Raw genomic sequence first — 19,283 nt, forward strand, 5'->3', positions numbered from 1 at the left:
AATACATGGAACAGTATTAATAACAATATTAATAACGGAAGCCCTTTTTGACTCAGGTTCCTGGATCCAGGAATCTCGTTCCAAACAATAAACTGCATTAACTAGCAAAGCGAAACTTTTAAAACATCATTCAGTGTCCTCCAAACAGTGTCGTTTTAACGGCCTAATTAAAACTGATCAATGCAAGACAGTTAATCCCCTACAAAGAGCCCTGTGTAATTAACAGGCAGGGCTCCTCTGGAGCTTGGCACGGCTCCTAATGGAACTGCTGTGCTGGTACAGGCAAAGATTTTTGTAGCGATAATGGACGGTTTTCATTTTGGCACTTGGAGCTGACGGAGTCCGGCCCCCGAGGTCGGTGACATCACCCCAGCCGTCACAGCTTCCCGAGGCCGAATGCATCTTTCGCCAACTGATGCGAGCTCTCCAAATCTCTGTCATTCGTGTCATGAAACTGCTGAAGAAGAAGAAGAAGAAGAGTTGGTTCTTAGATGCTGCATTTCTCTACCAGAGAGCCAGTTTGGTGTAGTGGTTAGGAGTGCGGACTTCTAATCTGGCATGCCGGGTTCGATTCTGTGCTCTCCCACATGCAACCAGCTGGGTGACCTTGGGCTAGTCACAGCACTGATAAAACTGTTCTGACCGGGCAGTGATATCAGGGCTCTCTCAGCCTCACCCACCCCACAGGGTGTCTGTTGTGGGGAGAGGAAAGGGAAGGAGATTGTAAGCCGCTTTGAGCCTCCTTCGGGCAGAGAAAAGCGGCATATAAGAACCAACTCTTCTTCTTCTTCTACCCAAAGGAGTCCTAAAGTGGCTTACATTTGCCTTCCCTTTTCTCTCCCCACAACAGGCCCCCTGTGAGGTGGGTGAGGCTGAGAGAGCCCTGATATAACTGAAGAAGAAGAAGGGTTGGTTCTTATATGCCACTTTTCTCTACCCAACAGACACCCTGTGAGGGAGGGGAGGCTGAGAGAGCCCTGAGATTACTGAAGAAGAGGAATTGGTTCTTATACGCTGCTTTTCTCTCCCCGAAGGAGTCTGAAAGCGGCTTCCATTCACCTTCCCTTCCTCTCCCCACAACAGACACCCTGTGAGGGAGGGGAAGCTGAGACAGCCCTGAGATTACTGGAGAAGAAAAAGAGTTGTTTCTTATATGCCGCTTTTCTCTACCCAAAGGAGTCTCAAAGCGGCTTCTATTTGCCTTCCCTTTCCTCTCCCTACAACAGACACCCTGTGAGGTGGGTGAGGCTGAGAGAGCCCTGAGATTACTGAAGAAGAAGAGTTGGTTCTTATATGCTGCTTTTCTCTACCCGAAGGAGTCTCAAAGCGGCTTCTATTTTCCTTCCCTTTCCTCTCCCCACAACAGACACCCTGTGGGTGAGGCTGAGAGAGCCCTGAGATTCCTGCTCGGTCAGAACAGCTTTATCAGTGCCATGGGGAGCCCAAGCTCACCCAGCTGGCTGCATGTGGAGGAGCAGGGAATCAAACCCGGTTTGCCAGATTAGAAGTCTGCACTCCTCACCACGACCCAAGCTGGCTCTGTGGGTGAAGGACCCAGAGACGCTGGAATTGTTGCAGCTCTTTATCAGTGAAGGCACGTGATACAAGGAGCACCAAGACTTCTCTGAGAACCCCCCCCCCCACGAACCCCACAGCATATACAGCTAAAGAACAAGAGATCAACCTGCAACTGGACCTGCTAAGGTTTGCACTGATTGGATCCCTAACCTGGCCAACCAGGTTGCGGCTAGTCTGTTTGAATCCACTGGCTCTCAGGGAAGACAGCGAACCAAGAGCCAATTAGCAGCTGCAAATCCATCTTTTGTTCTTAATTATGTTATCAGGTGAAATTCCAGCTTTACCCTTTGGCTCTGCAGCCGAGCTCCATCTGCTAGAAGCCAAGAATCTCCCATCTCACTTTTCTGCTTCTCTTTTCAATTTGGAAACTCCAGGCCGATCGCCCCCCCCCCCTTTCTAGGAGGCGAGACAGTGCCAAAAAATGGGGGGAGGGGAATTATGGGTCTAATTTATGATAACGTTTCAATGCCTCATTAAATACTGCACCGTAGTCATTCATTGCGTTCCACCCTCTCCCCGCAAAAAAAAAGAAGTTAATTTCATTGTTTCGTAGGTGCAGATGACTAATTGCTTTTTGGTAATTAACCTAACGATGGAACCTGTTGTTAATTAAACCATCCGTTTTGTTCCAAATGGAAATTAATGGAAACAATGTGGGGCCATGATTTGCAATATTTGACAAAGTGGTCCGGATCGTTTTGGGAGGGGGTCAGAGGCGGAGTGCTACGCCCATTTTAGGTATTGACAAATGGAGGGAGAAAAAAAACCCTAATTTTGCTGCCTTTCTCTCCCCCACCTCTTCCCTCCATCATCCTTTCTCTCTCACTGGCAGTCTTCAAGCCAAGGTTGGATACACACTTTTCTTGGATGCTTTAGGATGCTTAGGGCTGATCCTGCGTTGAGCAGGGGGTTGGACTAGATGGCCTGTGTGGCCCCTTCCAACTCTGTGATTCTATGATTCCTCCTTCATCTACCTTTATGCGTTCTTCCTCCTTAGGTGTCCAGATTGTCCCACTTTCGGAGGGACATCTGGGGGCACCTGGCAAATTGTACTTATGTTGAAATGAAAAAATATATATATTACAATACTATTTTTGCATTCTATGCGTTCTATGAAACTTTTTGTTGCTCCATAAAGACAACATTTTTAATCAACCCCCCCCCCCCGGTCAATGGTGTCCCGCTTTACCAATGTTAAAATCTGGTCACCTTATCCTTGTGAGACTTTCGTTCTGGCTTCCTAGCCACAGGGACCCCAGCAGTGTCACTCCCAGCGTGGTGGTAGTGGGAGATGCCGTGGTGGGGTGGGCAGTGGGGGATTCCTTCTCTTGCCCACCCAAACACCTCCAACGCAGGAGCTTCAGGGGTGGGTGGAGGCAGAGGAGGCTGCTGTTCGTTCTGCTCCCCGGCCAACTCACAGGACTCATTGTGGGGCTGTCTTGTTTCAGCTTCGATAATTGCTTACTGGTTGGGGATGTGTTTTAAGGACATCAAAAGAGTCCTGCTAGATCGGACCATTGAGGGTCAATCTAGTCTAGCATCCTGTCTCATGCTGTGGCCAACCAGTTCCTCTGGAGGGCCAGCCATAGGGCAGAGGGGGTGAGACCATCATAAGAACCTCAGAAGACCCCTGCTGGGTCAGGCCAGGGAGGGTCCCTCCAGTCCAGCCTCCTGTCTCACCCAGGGGCCAGCCAGTTCCTCTGCAGGGCCAGCCACAGGGCAGAGAGGCTGAGGCCTTCCCCTGAGAAGACCCTCAGAAGAGCCCTGCTGGGTCAGGCCAGGGAGGGTCCCTCCAGCCCAGCCTCCCGTCTCACCCAGGGGCCAGCCGGTTCCTCTGCAGGGCCAGCCACAGGGCAGAGAGGCCGAGGCCTTCCCCTGAGAAGACCCTCAGAAGAGCCCTGCTGGGTCAGGCCAGGGAGGGTCCCTCCAGTCCAGCCTCCCGTCTCACCCAGGGGCCAGCCAGTTCCTCTGCAGGGCCAGCCACAGGGCAGAGAGGCCGAGGCCTTCCCCTGAGAAGACCCTCAGAAGAGCCCTGCTGGGTCAGGCCAGGGAGGGTCCCTCCAGTCCAGCCTCCCGTCTCACCCAGGGGCCAGCCAGTTCCTCTGCAGGGCCAGCCACAGGGCAGAGAGGCCGAGGCCTTCCCCTGAGAAGACCCTCAGAAGAGCCCTGCTGGGTCAGGCCAGGGAGGGTCCCTCCAGTCCAGCCTCCCGTCTCCCCCAGGGGCCAGCCAGTTCCTCTGCAGGGCCAGCCACAGGGCAGAGAGGCCGAGGCCTTCCCCTTAGAAGACCCTCAGAAGAGCCCTGCTGGGTCAGGCCAGGGAGGGTCCCTCCAGTCCAGCCTCCCGTCTCACCCAGGGGCCAGCCAGTCCCTCTGCAGGGCCAGCCACAGGGCAGAGAGGCCGAGGCCTTCCCCTGAGAAGACCCTCAGAAGAGCCCTGCTGGGTCAGGCCAGGGAGGGTCCCTCCAGTCCAGCCTCCCGTCTCACCCAGGGGCCAGCCAGTTCCTCTGCAGGGCCAGCCACAGGGCAGAGAGGCCGAGGCCTTCCCCTGAGAAGACCCTCAGAAGAGCCCTGCTGGGTCAGGCCAGGGAGGGTCCCTCCAGTCCAGCCTCCCGTCTCACCCAGGGGCCAGCCAGTTCCTCTGCAGGGCCAGCCACAGGGCAGAGAGGCCGAGGCCTTCCCCTGAGAAGACCCTCAGAAGAGCCCTGCTGGGTCAGGCCAGGGAGGGTCCCTCCAGTCCAGCCTCCCGTCTCACCCAGGGGCCAGCCAGTTCCTCTGCAGGGCCAGCCACAGGGCAGAGAGGCCGAGGCCTTCCCCTGAGAAGACCCTCAGGAGAGCCCTGCTGGGTCAGGCCTCCAGCCTCCAGTCCACCCAGGGGCCAGCCAGTTCCTCTGCAGGGCCAGCCACAGGGCAGAGAGGCCGAGGCCTTAACCTGAGAAGACCCTCAGAAGAGCCCTGCTGGGTCAGGCCAGGGAGGGTCTCTCCAGTCCAGCCTCCCGTCTCACCCAGGGGCCAGCCAGTCCCTCTGCAGGGCCAGCCACACGGCAGAGAGGCCGAGGCCTTCCCCTGAAAAGAGCCCTGCTGGGTCAAATATATCTTTTATACCCGTTTCTCTTTTTTTCAGATATCACCTTTATAGTCAGGAGATGAACACTTACAATGTATTTGCTGCATCCCATTATCTATAATGTCTGTTCTGAGTATTAAAGGTCACGGACCAGTTGAGTGCCAGTACAAGGACTCAGAGAAAAAGTCCAAAGGATCCACCATCAATAATGATCTGGGAGAAAAGACGGGTGTTTACAAATGTGGCCTTTCTGATAAAGGGGATTTATTATAGAAGGGAGGAAGAAGGATCTTTGTAAAATACAGTTATTAGAAAATGGATTTTGTGTAATGGAAAGGCCTTGGCATCTCTCTGCCATCTTCTTGGCCCTCCAGAGGACCTGGTTGTCCACCGAGTGAGACAGGGTGCAGGACTAGATGGACCCTCCCTGGTCTGACCCAGCAGGGCTCTTCTGAGGTCCTTATGCCTGCCTCCCAAGTCTTCTGGAGCAGAATAATTCTCCTTCCTCTTCTTTTCTTTTTGCAGAAGCCCAAGGAGACCCTGGACTCAGGGTGGGGCAGCCGCTCATACACCTCTTGCAACATGTTGGGCGCAGACCTTCGGCGGCCACGTAGACGGCTCTCCTCCAGTCTGCAGGTCCCACCGTGGAAGCCCGGGGAAAGAGCACGCTCGCCGGAACCAGACAATGTCCAAAGGCCCACCACCCTGCCGCTACGAATCCCTCCCCGAATTTCTATCACCCACGCCGACCCAGACAGGTAGGACCGAGGGACGGAACATGGCGATGTCATGGGAGAGGGCAGCAATGGAAAGAGAGAAGGTGGTGGTCATGCTCAGAATTCAGGCACATGTAGGATATGCTGGCTAATGCTTGTGGCTGAAATTGGGTGGTATTTCAAGTGCTCCTACTGGTACATTTTTGTGTGGATAATGATAGCTGAGGCCCCAGAGGTGGGCTTGCTAAGATCAACTTGAGTGGGGCTAGATTGCCCCATAGACTTCCTGGGTTGCCAGTCAGAGTTGGGAAGTTCTGGACATTAGTGAGTGGAGCCTGGGGGGGACAGGTTGGGGAGGAGAGGGGCTACAGGGGTATAGTTTCCCAAAATCCGTTGACCAAAGCACCCCTTTTTCTTTATGAGAACTGATCTCTGTCGCTGGGAAATTAGTTGTAATTCTGGGAGATCTCCAGACCTCACCTGGAGGCTGGCAAGCCTAGACAGGGACGTGATATCCTGAACATTATGTGCAGAGTTTTGTAAATTGATATGTTGTGCTATGAAGCCAAACTTCGGGCTGAGTAGCCGGGATGGTCGTTTTTGCACCGGTGTTTTATTCGAATGCAAAAGGTTGTTACTCTAGAAGCCAGGGTTTTATTCCTATGCTAAAGCCTTCTTATTCCAGGCCCAGAGTTGGCGTTCACACAGCCAGGTATTATGTATGAAAGAGCTCTGGCTGGAAGCAGTTAAAGCTTTGCGCCTCCCGATTGGGCCCTCCGCTTGTCAGTCCGGGGTCAGGGGCCAATCGTTGCTCCCCCCATCCCGGACAGCGCCCCCCCCTTACTGTTTTATTTATACCGCTCCGCGGAGTGGTTACAGATAATCTGAACCACCTCAAGCGGGATGAGCCGGGATTGGCAGTATATAAAATAAATAATAAATAAAATTTTAAAAATACATCTAATAATACTGTTATTACTGCGCTCTTGGTGTGCAGCTGGAGCCAGTATAAATAAATGTAATAAGAACCGTAGAAGGACCTAATCCATCTGCATATCCCTAATAAAGATCTGTTTCAAACAGTTCCGTCGTTGGGTATCGTTGATCCGGGTGGTAACGAAGTGTTCGTGCTCCTAGCGCAGCACGACATTTCGCAGGGCTTTCACGAACAACATTAATAAATGTATTTGAAACCTTTAATGTCCTGCAGATCACTGAATAGAGGGATTCTAAATGCCAGGCAGGGCGAGGTATGAAAATTATCTTTTTTTGAGGGGGGAGATCTGGAAGCACGACTTGGTTGCTGCCTTAGGAGGCCGTCAAAGGCAGTTTTAGTTAGGATTGTGTTTAGCTAATTGAGTTCTTTAGTTATTGGCGGTCCTAATTGTGATTTTAAATTGTGGTCTTTTATGTGTGTGGTTTTACTTATAGCTATTTCCATTGCTCCGTACTCTGCCTTGAGTTTCGCAAGGTAGAACGAAGCAGCTAAGAAATGTTTTGAGCCAATGAATGAGGACGCACGTCCTGACAAAAGAAATAGATCTTTGTCCAGAACCCGTCGTACATATACAAATGCGGATGTCAGCAGTGTTTGTGTTGTGACTGTGTTACGCCCTTGCTCTTAGCTACCCTTTATGCTTTGTGGTAAGGGCAAAATATGCAGGTAGATTGACAGAAGGGGAAAGCATGGTTTCGCTTAAGGGGGAATGGTTTCTCTGGGTCTTGCATGGGAATTTGTGCAAAAGTTCCACCAGAGTGTCCTGGTTAGTCATAGTTGCTGCTCAGTCAGTCAGAGAAAAGAAAGTATGATCTGTGATTATTTTTTTACAGTTAAATTCTAGAGCTCTAGATTTGAGTCCAAGAGAAGCACCTTAAAAACGAACAAGATTTTTAGGGTGTGAACTTTTGAGAGTCCAAACTCCCTTCGTTAGCTGTGAGGAGAAATGGAGGTCTCTGAAATTGTCCATATTCTGATTTTCCTGTCTTGTAAAATCCTGTTTCTTTTGGGGTTTTTTTCTGTTTCACCTGTTTTACTCCCTCTAGTGAGCGATTCGATATTACGTTGCTTTATGTCCTGCAGATTTTAAAAGATAGCTTGGAATGTGATAGAATCTTAAAGACTGATTTTCATATTGATATTGCTGCTATTGTTTTAATGTTTTAAGGGCTTTTTATGAGTATATTGTGATTTTTGTACTGTAAACCACCAGAAGATGACATTTGCTGAGAGTGGCGGGGTCAAAATCGAAGTATAAATAAATAGATAAAGAAAACAGTTTTCGAATATGCACTTTTGGGAGTGAAAGTTGCATTGACCGAAAATCTTGTCAGGGGCTCTTGCCGTCAAATTTATCTGTTCTACTGCAGGCCAACACAACTGCTGCTGGGAACAATCTCTGAAAGCTCTGTAACCAGCAATGGAACCTATACAATGTCTTCTTTTTGGGAACAGAAGAGTATTGTATATTTAGCGGGTATTGTCTGTGTGACGAACCTAGTTTGTTTCAATATTTATTTATCGACGTGTAAGTCTGTTTTGCCTTGAGATGGAAGAGACAGTTCCCACAGGGTTTTTCGAAAACCCTGACACACATTGGAACTACACACCCCGGGTTTCCTGGTACAAAAGAGAGACGTTACAAAGCTTCAGAAGATAGTGTTGTTTGGAGTCTTGTGAAAATACATCTGCAATTCCCCATAATTTGCTAGATCTCAAATTGCAGAACAGCATCAACAAGTCAAATATCTGACTGTGACAATTCATCATGATGATGTTGTTGATAGTATGTCAGATCCGGCATCAGTGCTATGTTAATTAATTAATTGCATTTCTATTCCACTGTTCCCAGCATTGCCGGCTTGGGGTGGTTGAACTCTCAATAGACTCGTTGTTGAAGAAACTCTCTTTATTGAAAAAAGTGGCAAACTGAGTGTGCAGTGCTCCCTTGCTAAAACTAATGCTTTTATGTTATCCCTGAGATTCCTCTCCTAATTTGAATAAAAGGCATGCTAAACAAAATACGAGGCACAAAAGTTTCCCAGGTGAAGCTTCCTATGAAAAGCATGCACTGGAAACTAGACATCACAAAGCGTTCCTATCCTATGCATGTACAAGGTCAGAGCAATAAAAAGATTGCTGTGGTCAATGAAAAAATACTGGACAATGAAAGGATATTGACACGTCAAGGGAGGGAAGGACCATGGGAACAGGTAAGCAGGTAACATGTGACTATGGCAGACTCATGGCGACACTGGGAACAGGTTCTTGACTGCCAACTTCACATTCCCACCTCGGCTATTATAACAACAACAACAAAAACAAGGCATCAAAGAAAGAACTTGCAAGACTAATTGAGAATATCAGTGCAGAGATTGCAACAATTTTTACAGCAGACATAACTGAAACCAGCCAGCTGATGTCTAGTGTGGTAGTAAGAAGAGAAAATTAAGAAAAGAGACAGTGAAGAAGATGACGAATATGCAGATGGCGAAGGTGAAGGTGAAGGAGAAGGAGAAGGAGAAGGAGAAGGAGAAGGAGAAGGAGAAGGAGAAGGAGAAGGAGGGGAGAAGGAGAAGGAGAAGGAGAAGGAGAAGGAGAAGAAGAAGAAGAAGAAGAAGAAGGAGAAGAAGGAGAAGAAGGAGAAGAAGAAGAAGAAGAGTTGGTTCTTATATGGCAGCTTACATTTGACTTCCCTTTCATCTCCTCACAACAGACCCCCCGTGAAGGAGGGGAGGCTGAGAGAGCCCTGAGATTACTGAAGAAGAAGAGTTGGTTCTTATAGGCCGCTTTTCCCTACTCGGAGGCTCAAAGTGGCTTCCAGTCGCCTTCCCTTTCCTCTCCCCACAACAGACACCCTGTGAGGTGGGTGAGGCTGAGAGAGTCCTGAGATTACTGAAGAAGAAGAAGAGTTGGTTCTTAGATGCCGCTTTTCTCTCCCTGAAGGAGTCTCAAAGTGGCTTCCAGTTGCCTTCCCTTTCTTCTCCCCACAACAGACACTGTGTGAGGTGGGTGAGGCTGAGACAGGTGGGGACATGTGCAAGCCAGAAGATGGCCAGAGTCGCTGGGACCCTCTCCGTCCAAGATCTGCACACCTTAGAACCCACTCTGCTGGCAGTTGACCACGACAGCAAAGTTCTGGTGGGCCAGTCCTAATTTTGGCTGGATTCAGTTCCCACTGCTCTGTGCGCTGGATTCAGTTCCCACTGCTCTGTGCGCTGGATCAGATGTTATTCTTGGTACATTACGGGGCATAAAAATACCAAGCAGAAAATGGTGACCAGGCAGGCTAGCGTACAATTTGGCTTTCAGCTTCGCTGCGATACCAAAAATTCTTAATTCTGTGCAATTAAAGCCAGCAGTATCTTCCATTACGAGCGCCCTGGTGTGCCAGAGAAGGGGGGTATGAGCAAAAAAGCAGGCTTAAATTTAGCATCTGTGTGGTTTTTTTTAAAGAGCCCCTATAAATAGGCCTTTACTCCCCAGGAGCCCTATTAGTTGAAGTAGCATTCTGTGCCTCGGGGAGATTAGTATTAATCTGCAGCCCACTTTTGAGTCTAATCTGAGAATCGGCTTTCCAAACATGACAGCTACATCTTGTACGCATGGAGCTCTCTAAAACTGCAGTTCTGTCCTCAAGGAGCTTGGGAAGACAGCCTATGGAACACAATGGTGTTACTTCCCAGTAAGGATTGGGATCCACGTCACTTTTAGATCATATGTTGACCTGCTCGGGTTCCTTTCACACATTGCATTTTGCCCTTTGAATATATTTTGTGCAGTTTGGGCAACAGAATCGTGTTCGGAATCCAGTGGCATCTTTAAGACCAGTTGAGTTTCATTCTGGAGGTACGCTTTTACATGCACACAGACTTCTGCAGATACAGTGGAACATGGAACGGCTGATAGATCCAACTTGATCATAATTTCTTTCTGAAGAAATAGAAGAGATGCTTTCGAATTGTGGTGCTGGAGACGAAGGCTGCGAATCCCATGGGCAGCCAAAGTTACCAACAAGATGGTTTTGGAGAGGAGCAAACCAGCTATGTCATTAGAAGGCAAGATATTGCGGCTGAAGCTCACTTACTTTGGACACATGCAATCAAACTCGCTAGAAAAATCATTAATGCTCGGCAGGGTCAGTGGCAAAAGGAAACGTGGCGGCCACATGCAGGCGCAGAGCTCTAGTGTCCAGCACGGGTTTTTGTGGCAGCCGGATGTGCGCCTCGGCTCAGGCGCCTTGGAGCTTACGAAGCTGCGGAGGTCTCCGAGGCGGCACGGAGGAGGCCAGTGCCATGGTGCCGCTGCTGCCCACCACCGCCCTGTTTTGGCGACCCCCGTGAAAGACCCCGTGATTGACCCTCGAGGGTTCACAACCCCCAGCTTGAGAACTGCTGGTCTGAAGCAATAGGACTGTGGTTCTCGAACTGGAGGTTGGGACCCCTTTGGAGGTCAAATGACCCTTTCTCTGTGGTCGCGGCAGGGCAAGCAGCTTGGCTGATGGGGCGCCATCTACACAACAGTCTTGCGGGGTAGATCGAGAGAGCGTTCGTCTGTCTGGAGCAGTGGAAAAGAGTGAGATGAGCATGGTGGGACAAGATTTAGAACTGAACTGAGAAACCCTAGGGGGAAAAAAAACCAATGTATATACAATCATGAACCATGGATCTTCATGCAATTGCTCAGTTTTGGTTTAATTTCTGTGAGAGAACCCTTGCATCATTCTATGGCTGGGGGGGTCACCATAACATGAGGAACTGGATTAAAGGGTCGCGGCATTAGGAAGGTTGAGAAGGACGTAGATAAAATTCAAGAAGGACATAGATAAAATTGAAAGGGTACAGAGGAGAGCGACGAAGATGATCTGGGGCCAAGGGACCAAGCCCTATGAAGATAGGTTGAGGGACTTGGGAATGTTCAGCCTGGAGAAAAGGAGGTTGAGAGGGGACATGATAGCCCTCTTTAAGTATTTGAAAGGTTGTCACTTGGAGGAGGGCAGGATGCTGTTTCTGCTGGCTGCAGAGGAGAGGACACGCAGTAATGGGTTTAAACTACGAGTACAACGATATAGGCTAGATATCAGGAAAAAGTTTTTCTCAGTCAGAGTAGTTCAGCAGTGGAATAGGCTGCCTAAGGAGGTGGTGAGTGCCCCCTCACTGGAAGTCTTCAAGCAAAGGTTGGATACACACTTTTCTTGGATGCTTTAGGATGCTTTGGGCTGATCCTGCGTTGAGCAGGGGGTTGGACTAGATGGCCTGTATGGCCCCTTCCAACTCTATGATTCTATGATTCTATGAGAACCACCGCCATAGAATAACTTTGGAGCCTAGTGGCTTTTTTAAGGCCAGGGAAGTTTCATCCTGGGTCTAAACGTTTGTGTGTCTGCACGTGAAAGCTTATGCCCAGAATGAAACTTTGCTGGTCTTAGAGGTGCCCCTGGGCTCAGGTGAAGGGCAGGCCAAGGACCTGTTTTAAAGACAGTGGATCAAAAGGCCCGTGCTAATTGAAGTCTGGATCAGAGGCCGGTATTGCCTTAGAAACCAGGAGGATATTCAGGACAAGCGCTTTCAAAGCTCTTTTTGGACTGTGCCCGGCTAGGACAAACAGAACTGCACCCCGCGTTCTGAATGTCAAATTCTCGCTCCACGAAGAAAATGACCTTAAATAACAATCCTCTTGCCGGGTTTCTGTTCAAGCTTCCGACTTCTTTCTTCGGGGCATTTTGTCACAAACTCAAAACAGCTTTTCTGCTCTCCGAGGAGTCCCGGGGCTTCAGGCCAGACTTCCCTTCTGCAGAAAGGGGGAGAGAACAACCCTTTTGTCCGGCTCCTCTTGAAACCCGAAAGGGTCCGTTTAGCAGTGGGAGAAGGAGCCCCTTTCACATGCTCTCTTGGTAGCCTTGGTGTTGGGTGGTCACCTTCACGGACCCCCCTCCCCCTTCGAACAATACGTAGACGGCATAACCCTTGCTCTTTTTAAATTGTTCTGCTCCGCAGGTATTGCAAATATTCTCCCTAATGGAAGGTAGAAGTCTTTGTAATCAGCTGAGTTGCTGCACCTCCAAACAGGCAGGAAATCAAGAGGAACCTTGCAAAGAGGGGGGCAAACTTCACTCATCCGCTAGAACATTTAATGAGGGGTAGTCAAACTGCGGCCCTCCAGATGTCCATGGACTACAATTCCCATGAGCCCCTGCCAGCGAACGCCCCTGGTCTAAAACCTGGGTTTCATGTCCTTGAAATTAGTAATGTAGCGAATGCTGGCAGAGGCTCATGGGAATTGTAGTCCATGGACATCTGGAGGGCTGCAGTTTGTCTACCCCTGGTCTAAAACCTGGGTTTCATGTCCTTAAAATTAGTAATGTTGGGAACACTGGCAGGGGCTCATGGAAATTGTAGTCCATGGGCATCTGGAGGGGCGCAGTTTGTCTACCCCTGACCTTGAGTGCTGACCTTGAGGGGGGGGGAAGACTGGCCCCACGGGAGTGAAGAAAACCCCGTGATCGCCAAGGGACCTATTCTGGCACAAACGTCTTTGCGAAAACAATTTCAAGTGTGCTCAGACCAAAACAAGCTTGAATAGCTACCGGTGAGGAGCTATTTTCTGGAAACACAATCCCTTTCTTCAGAAAACATTTCATCTGTGCGAATAACAAGATCTGAACCTGATGGCTGAGGGGCGGCGTGAGGGAGGGCCGCAGAATTATGCGCAGGACCGAGAAGGGAGAGAAAGAAGGTCCTTCCCGTCCTTTCTCACGAGGAAAGAGAACTCAGGGAGCTGAAGGAGCAGCAGGTGCAGGACAGATCGAAGGAAGAATGTCTTCTCCCAAAGGGGAATGAACAGGTGGGATTCCCTGCTGCAGGAAGCTGTGGGGGCCACGAGCACGGCTTCCAAAGGGGACCCGGAAACCGTTTGGGGCTGAAGCCCATCAGTGGCTTTTAGCCAAGGTATAGGTGGAACACCCTCTCTGGCTCAGCGATGCTCTGTCCTCTGGGTGCTGTGGGAGGGCTTCTGAGTTCTGGCCCCACCGGTCAACCTCTTGATGGCACCAGTTTCCTGACCACCACGTGACACAGAGGGTTGTGTTGGATGGAAGAAGAAGAAGAAGAAGAAGAGTTGGTTCTTAGATGCCGTTTTTCTCTACCCAAAGGAGGCTCAAAGCGGCTTTCAATCGCCTTCCCTTTCCTCTCCCCACAACAGACACCCTGTGGGGTGGGTGAGGCTGAGAGAGCCCTGAGATTACTGAAGAAGAAGAAGAGTTGGTTCTTATATGCCGTTTTTCTCTACCCGAAGGAGGCTCAAAGCGGCTTCCAACCACCTTCCCTTTCCTCTCTCCACAACAGACACCCTGTGAGGGAGGGGAAGCTGAGAGAGCCCTGAGATTACTGAAGAGGAAGAAGAAGAAGAGTTGGTTCTTATATGCCGTTTTTCTGTACCCAAAGGAGTCTCAAAGTTGCTTACAGTCGCCTTCTCATTCATCTCCCCACAACAGACACCCTGCGAGGTGGGTGAGGCTGAGAGAGCTCTGATATTCCTGCTCGGTCAGAACAGTTTTATCAGTGCCGTGGCGAGCCCAAGGTCACCCAGCTGGCTGCATGTGGGGGAGTGCAGAATCGAACCCGGCATGCCAGATTAGAAGTCCGCACTCCTAACCACGACACCAAACTGGCTCTCAGCCACTGGCCTGATCCAACCTGGCCTTTCTTATGCTCTTAAGTGCCCCCTGCTCCCCCAGGACTGGCTTTGCCTCCAGGTAGCCGGCCTCGATAGGCAGGGGCTTGTGAAGCATCGAGCGGAGGGCTGATTCTGTCGCCCTTTAAAAGCCCAAACCCTGCGCGCAAGAGGCCTTTCAAGACGGCAGCCCAAATTTAGTCCCTTCCAGTGCTGAACGCTGGAAATAGCGACGGAGTGGGCGTGCATGACGAAAACACCAGGTGTGTGACGGAACCCGAGTTCAGTGTCTTTGAGCTGTGCTGACGCTCTCTTCATCCTATGCTTTTTCGAGCTGGCTAAAATTGGAAGGAAGGAGACGTTACGTGGATTTGCCTCTCCTCTGCTTGCCGGGGAAATGCAACAAAAGCCGCCACATGAATCTGTCTTGCATTTATAGTTGTGTACAATTTCCTGAATCAGAAAATTCATTTCAACAGTTGTTTTGGCTGAAGGCTCCCCCGGCACGGATGCTTCAGAGATAAAGAGCAGAGCAACATGATGTACTGGATTTGCGGCCGTCCCAGGTCCTTTTGACCCAGCATGCTAGAAGTTCCATTCTTGGGGTTTTGTACATTGGTCTTTGGAATTGTGTATTCAGAGCTGAATTCTCAGGTCCACCTTAGTCTGACTAGACGATGTATTGAATGGGGGTTGAGGAAAACATATAACCCACTTGGTTCAGGGGGAGAGGCACAATAAAATCTCCATTAAAAGGACCAGGCAGGAGGGGATGGGGAAGACCTTGGCCTGAGACCCTGGCTCTGTGGCAGAGCCTCTGCTTGGCAGGCAGGAGGTCCCAGGTTCAATCCCCGGCATCTCCAGTTAGAAGGACCAGGCAGGAGGGGATGGGAAAGACCTTGGCCTGAGACCCTGGCTCAGTGGCAGAGCCTCTGCTTGGCAGGCAGAAGGTCCCAGGTTCAATCCTGGCATCTCCAGTTAAAAGGACCAGGCAGGAGGGGATGGGGAAGACCTTGGCCTGAGACCCTGGCTCAGTGGCAGAGCCTCTTAACTTTCGTCTTGCGCATGTTAAATTTGCCTACATGTGCAACTGTAATACGTGTGAGCAGGAGGGGACATAAAATGTGCTCATAAACCAGGGAACCTCACAATGGTTGTTTTTCTTTTACAGAGGCATGCAAATTTATGTGTACTGGCGTTAGAACAGACGGTGGTAACATGGGGGCGGGCCGTAGAGGGCAGGGAGAAATAAAGCTGGAGACCTGTAATCACAGTCTTGTTCAATTTCTGTCCCTGCAACCATTTTGTTGAGCAGTAAATTGAGGCAATGAAATGAACAATGCCTTCGATCCCAGACACTGCTTTAATGAGGTGATAACTTCTTCAGTTATGGGTGGTGCTGATGTCCTGTACAAAGAGCATGATAATTAACAGGCAAAATCATATTGTACAGAGATGTGGTAAAGGAACATCTGCGGAGGAGAGGACATTGGCAACCCCCGTCTTTTAAAGGGCATTAATCTTCTGAATCCCAGAGCCAGGAAGCAACATCATGGGAAGGCCTCTCTGTCCAATTGCTGGCCCTGCAGAGGACCTGGCTGGCCCCTGGGTGAGACGGGAGGCTGGACTGGAGGGACCCTCCCTGGCCTGACCCAGCAGGGCTCTTCTGAGGGTCTTCTCAGGGGAAGGCCTCGGCCTCTCTGCCCTGTGACTGGCCCTTCAGAGGAACTGGCTGGCCCCTGGGTGAGATGGGAGGCTGGACTGGAGGGACCCTCCCTGGCCTGACCCAGCAGGGCTCTCCTGAGGGTCTTCTCAGGGGAAGGCCTCGGCCTCTCTGCCCTGCGGCTGGCCCTGCAGAGGAACTGGCTGGCCCCTGGGTGAGACGGGAGGCTGGACTGGAGGGACCCTCCCTGGCCTGACCCAGCAGGGCTCTTCTGAGGGTCTTCTCAGGGGAAGGCCTCGGCCTCTCTGCCCTGTGGCTGGCCCTGCAGAGGAACTGGCTGGCCCCTGGGTGAGACGGGAGGCTGGACTGGAGGGACCCTCCCTGGCCTGACCCAGCAGGGCTCTTCTGAGGCCTTCCCCATCCCCTCCTGCCTGGTCCTTTTCACTGGAGATGCCGGGGATTGAACCTGGGACCTCCTGCCTGCCAAGCAGAGGCTCTGCCACTGAGCCAGGGTCTCAGGCCAAGGTCTTTCCCATCCCCTCCTGCCTGGTCCTTCTACCTGGAGATGCCGGGGATTGAACCTGGGACCTTCTGCCTGCCAAGCAGAGGCTCTGCCACTGAGCCAGCGTCTCAGGCCTAGGTCTTTCCCATCCCCTCCTGCCTGGTCCTTTGAACTGGAGATGCCGGGGATTGAACCTGGGACCTCCTGCCTGCCAAGCAGAGGCTCTGCCACTGAGCCAGGGTCTCAGGCCAAGGTCTTTCCCATCCCCTCCTGCCTGGTCCTCTTAACTGGAGATGCCGGGGATTGAACCTGGGACCTTCCGCCTGCCAAGCAGAGGTTCCACCAAGCCACGGCAGCTTTATTCTAAACGGGGTTCTAATAGTCTTTAATCTGTACTCCATTATGCCGGTCAGTTCCATGGCCTTCTTTGTGACTGAGTCTCTCAGTTCTTCCCACAGAGTCCTTCTCCCGTCGCTGAAATCTGAAGCCCACGGCTTCTCCTAGACAGCCTGGTGCCGTCTTCTGGACAGGCCATTCCCTGCCTTTACAAGCAGCCCTTCACGCCTCTCCACAAAACCTCTAATTGTTTTTAATTGCCCAGAGGAGGCCGGAGGCCATGCTCCAACACTCACCTCCCCCGAGGGAGTCCTCTTACACCGTATAATTACTACATCCCTCCTGCCCGCAAGAACAACAGCCTTTCAGCTCTCCAGAAGAAGGAAAGTGTCCACCTGGCCCCATTGCAGGGAAGGGAGGAGGTCTCAGACACGCGGAAGACGTCTTAAAAACAGCCTAATTAAAATTATACTACAGGGAACAGATAGATTCGTGGGCAGTGGTATCTTTGACAGAATTTTTGAGGTACCTACTCTCCAATGCTCCTGCCTTGTATACCTTGTCATTTTTCCAAGATTTCTCTGGACTACTTTGCTTTTTCCAATAGATGGTTTGAATCCTGACAGATCATCCTACCCAAATCTTGAAGGTGCTTCTCAAATCTGTCTGGAGAGTGTAACATGGAGGGAAGAACCTTGACGAAGAGTCAAGGGTCTGCTGACACAACACAGTGTAGGCATTCTCACTTTGTTTTATCGTCAAGAAACCCTTGAAACATTCTTCAGGCTTTGAGAAACCCCAGAAGTGGCATGATGGGGTGGAATATGGTTGGGAAGCAGAGCTGTGGACAGGCCCACCTGGAGTCCCTCCCCTTCCCCTCCTCTAGGCCCATCATTGGCCACCTTGAGAGGGGGGAACAGGAAACATTAGCATATATGGTCATATCCCCCAATAAACGTTTAACGAATTTAAAAGAAAGGCAAATGGGATTTGGGGCTGTATCAAACGGAGTATCAAGTCCAGATCACAGGAAGTGATGGTACCGCTTTACTCTGCTCTGGTTCGGCCTCCCTTGGAGTCCTGTGTTGAGTTTTGGGCGGCCCCAGTCGAAGAGGGATGTAGACAAACTGGAGGGTGTCCAGAGGAGGGCAACAAAGATGGGGAGGGGTTTGGAGACCAAGACGTAGGAGCAAAGGTTGGGGGAGCTTGGTCTGTTTAGCCTGGAGAGGAGACGACTGAGAGGGGATCTGGGAACCATTTTTAAGTATTTAAAAAGGTGCCATATGGAGGATGGAGCAGAGTTGTTCTCTCTTGCCCCGGAGGGACGGACCAGAATGAATGGGATGAAATTAATGCAAAAGAAATTCCATCTAAACATCCGGAAGAAGTTCCTGACAGTCAGAGCAGTTCCTCAGTGGAACAGGCTTCTTCGGGAGGTGGTGAGTTCTCCATCTTTGGAGATTTTTAAGCAGAGGCTGGAGAGCCATCTGACAGAGGGTCTGATTCTGTGAAGGCTCAAGGGGGTGGCAGGTGACAGTGGATGAGCGAGAGGGTTGTGAGTGTCCTGCATAGTGCAGGGGGTTGGACTAGATGACCCATGAGTTCCCTTCCAACTCTATGATTCTGTGATTCTATGATTCTATAAAAAATAATTAACTCCCACCCATTCAGGAAACCCTTCCAGGGTCTTCAAGACACCCCCTGGGTTTCAGAAAACCGTGGTTAAGAAAACCTGACACATTGAAAGGAACTACAGGCAGAGGGAGCTGGGCGGGATCACCAGAACCCAAAATCCTTCAGCTCCGTGTCATCAGTAGATTCCAGAAAGCCAGTCCTAAGTCTCAGCGAGTGAGATCCAAGGGGCAGGTTGTAGGTGAAGAAGTAGAGATCCAGAGATGTGAGATCCAAGAAGTTTTTTGGAATTGAAAAATTGTCCTTTCCTCAGCATCAGAGCATAGACATTACATGCACTTTGCTACAAGGAGAGAATTACTATAGTTTTGCACTTGAAACTCTGGGTGCCACTCAGCTCAACACAAATTGCGACCTCTTCCGTTTCTTATGAGCGTTTCCCTTTAAGATTCCTTGGAGACAAATTCCTGTCTTTTAGCAAACAGGTACATTAACAATGACTCAGCCCTAAACCCTTGAGGGCACGTTTCAGCTGATAAACAAGTAACTTCCTTGACTAGATGCCGCCAGATTGCCCCAGCCGGGCTGGGTGAGCGGGCCCTGCAGCTCCCGATTGGGCCAAAGTCCTGTGTAGGTGGGGCTTGTCTGAAGAGCCTCCCGATTGGGCCATGCCTCGGACAGGCCCCATCCACTCTCCGCCCACCTAGCACTTACCCTTTTATTTACACAGCAAAGCTGTATAAAGAAGATATTTCAGGAAAATATGACTATGGTTGATTGTATTATAAATTATGAGTAGGTTACTTTATTAAACATTTTGTGTTAACTTAGAAACTAGGCACTGAGGAAGTCCATGGGAAATGGAGGTTAAAAGTCCGGGTCCCAGGGCTGGCTCGTTCTTGTTTTGAATGAATCAAGTACTTCTTGGATCTCACGTCTCGGGATCTTTCCTCCTTCGCCTGCAACCTGCCCCTTGGGTCTCACTCGCGGTTAGTTTGGGACCGGTTCGCCCTCCATGTTTCACGCGTCCCAAGACACAGCCTACTATATAAATGCACAGCTCTGCTTTCCTTCAGTTCAAGGAACCCTTTGCTGATGGATTCTGTTAGGCTGGGCTGCCAGGA

The 19,283-nt window shown here is 50.5% G+C and overlaps 1 protein-coding gene across 2 annotated transcripts in view; it reads left to right on the plus strand.

Moving 5' to 3' along the window:
• PDE4A (phosphodiesterase 4A) overlaps positions 1–19,283 on the plus strand; it is a 310,971-nt gene that overhangs the window by 58,583 nt on the left and 233,105 nt on the right. For both annotated transcript variants that reach the window (XM_077329784.1, XM_077329786.1), the window contains one exon: positions 5,168–5,400. In XM_077329784.1, the coding sequence (XP_077185899.1) occupies positions 5,168–5,400 (233 nt within the window). The remainder of the gene's footprint in view (positions 1–5,167; positions 5,401–19,283) is intronic.

Source organism: Paroedura picta, chromosome 3, assembly GCF_049243985.1.
Source record: "Paroedura picta isolate Pp20150507F chromosome 3, Ppicta_v3.0, whole genome shotgun sequence".
Classification (NCBI taxonomy): Eukaryota; Metazoa; Chordata; class Lepidosauria; order Squamata; family Gekkonidae; genus Paroedura; species Paroedura picta.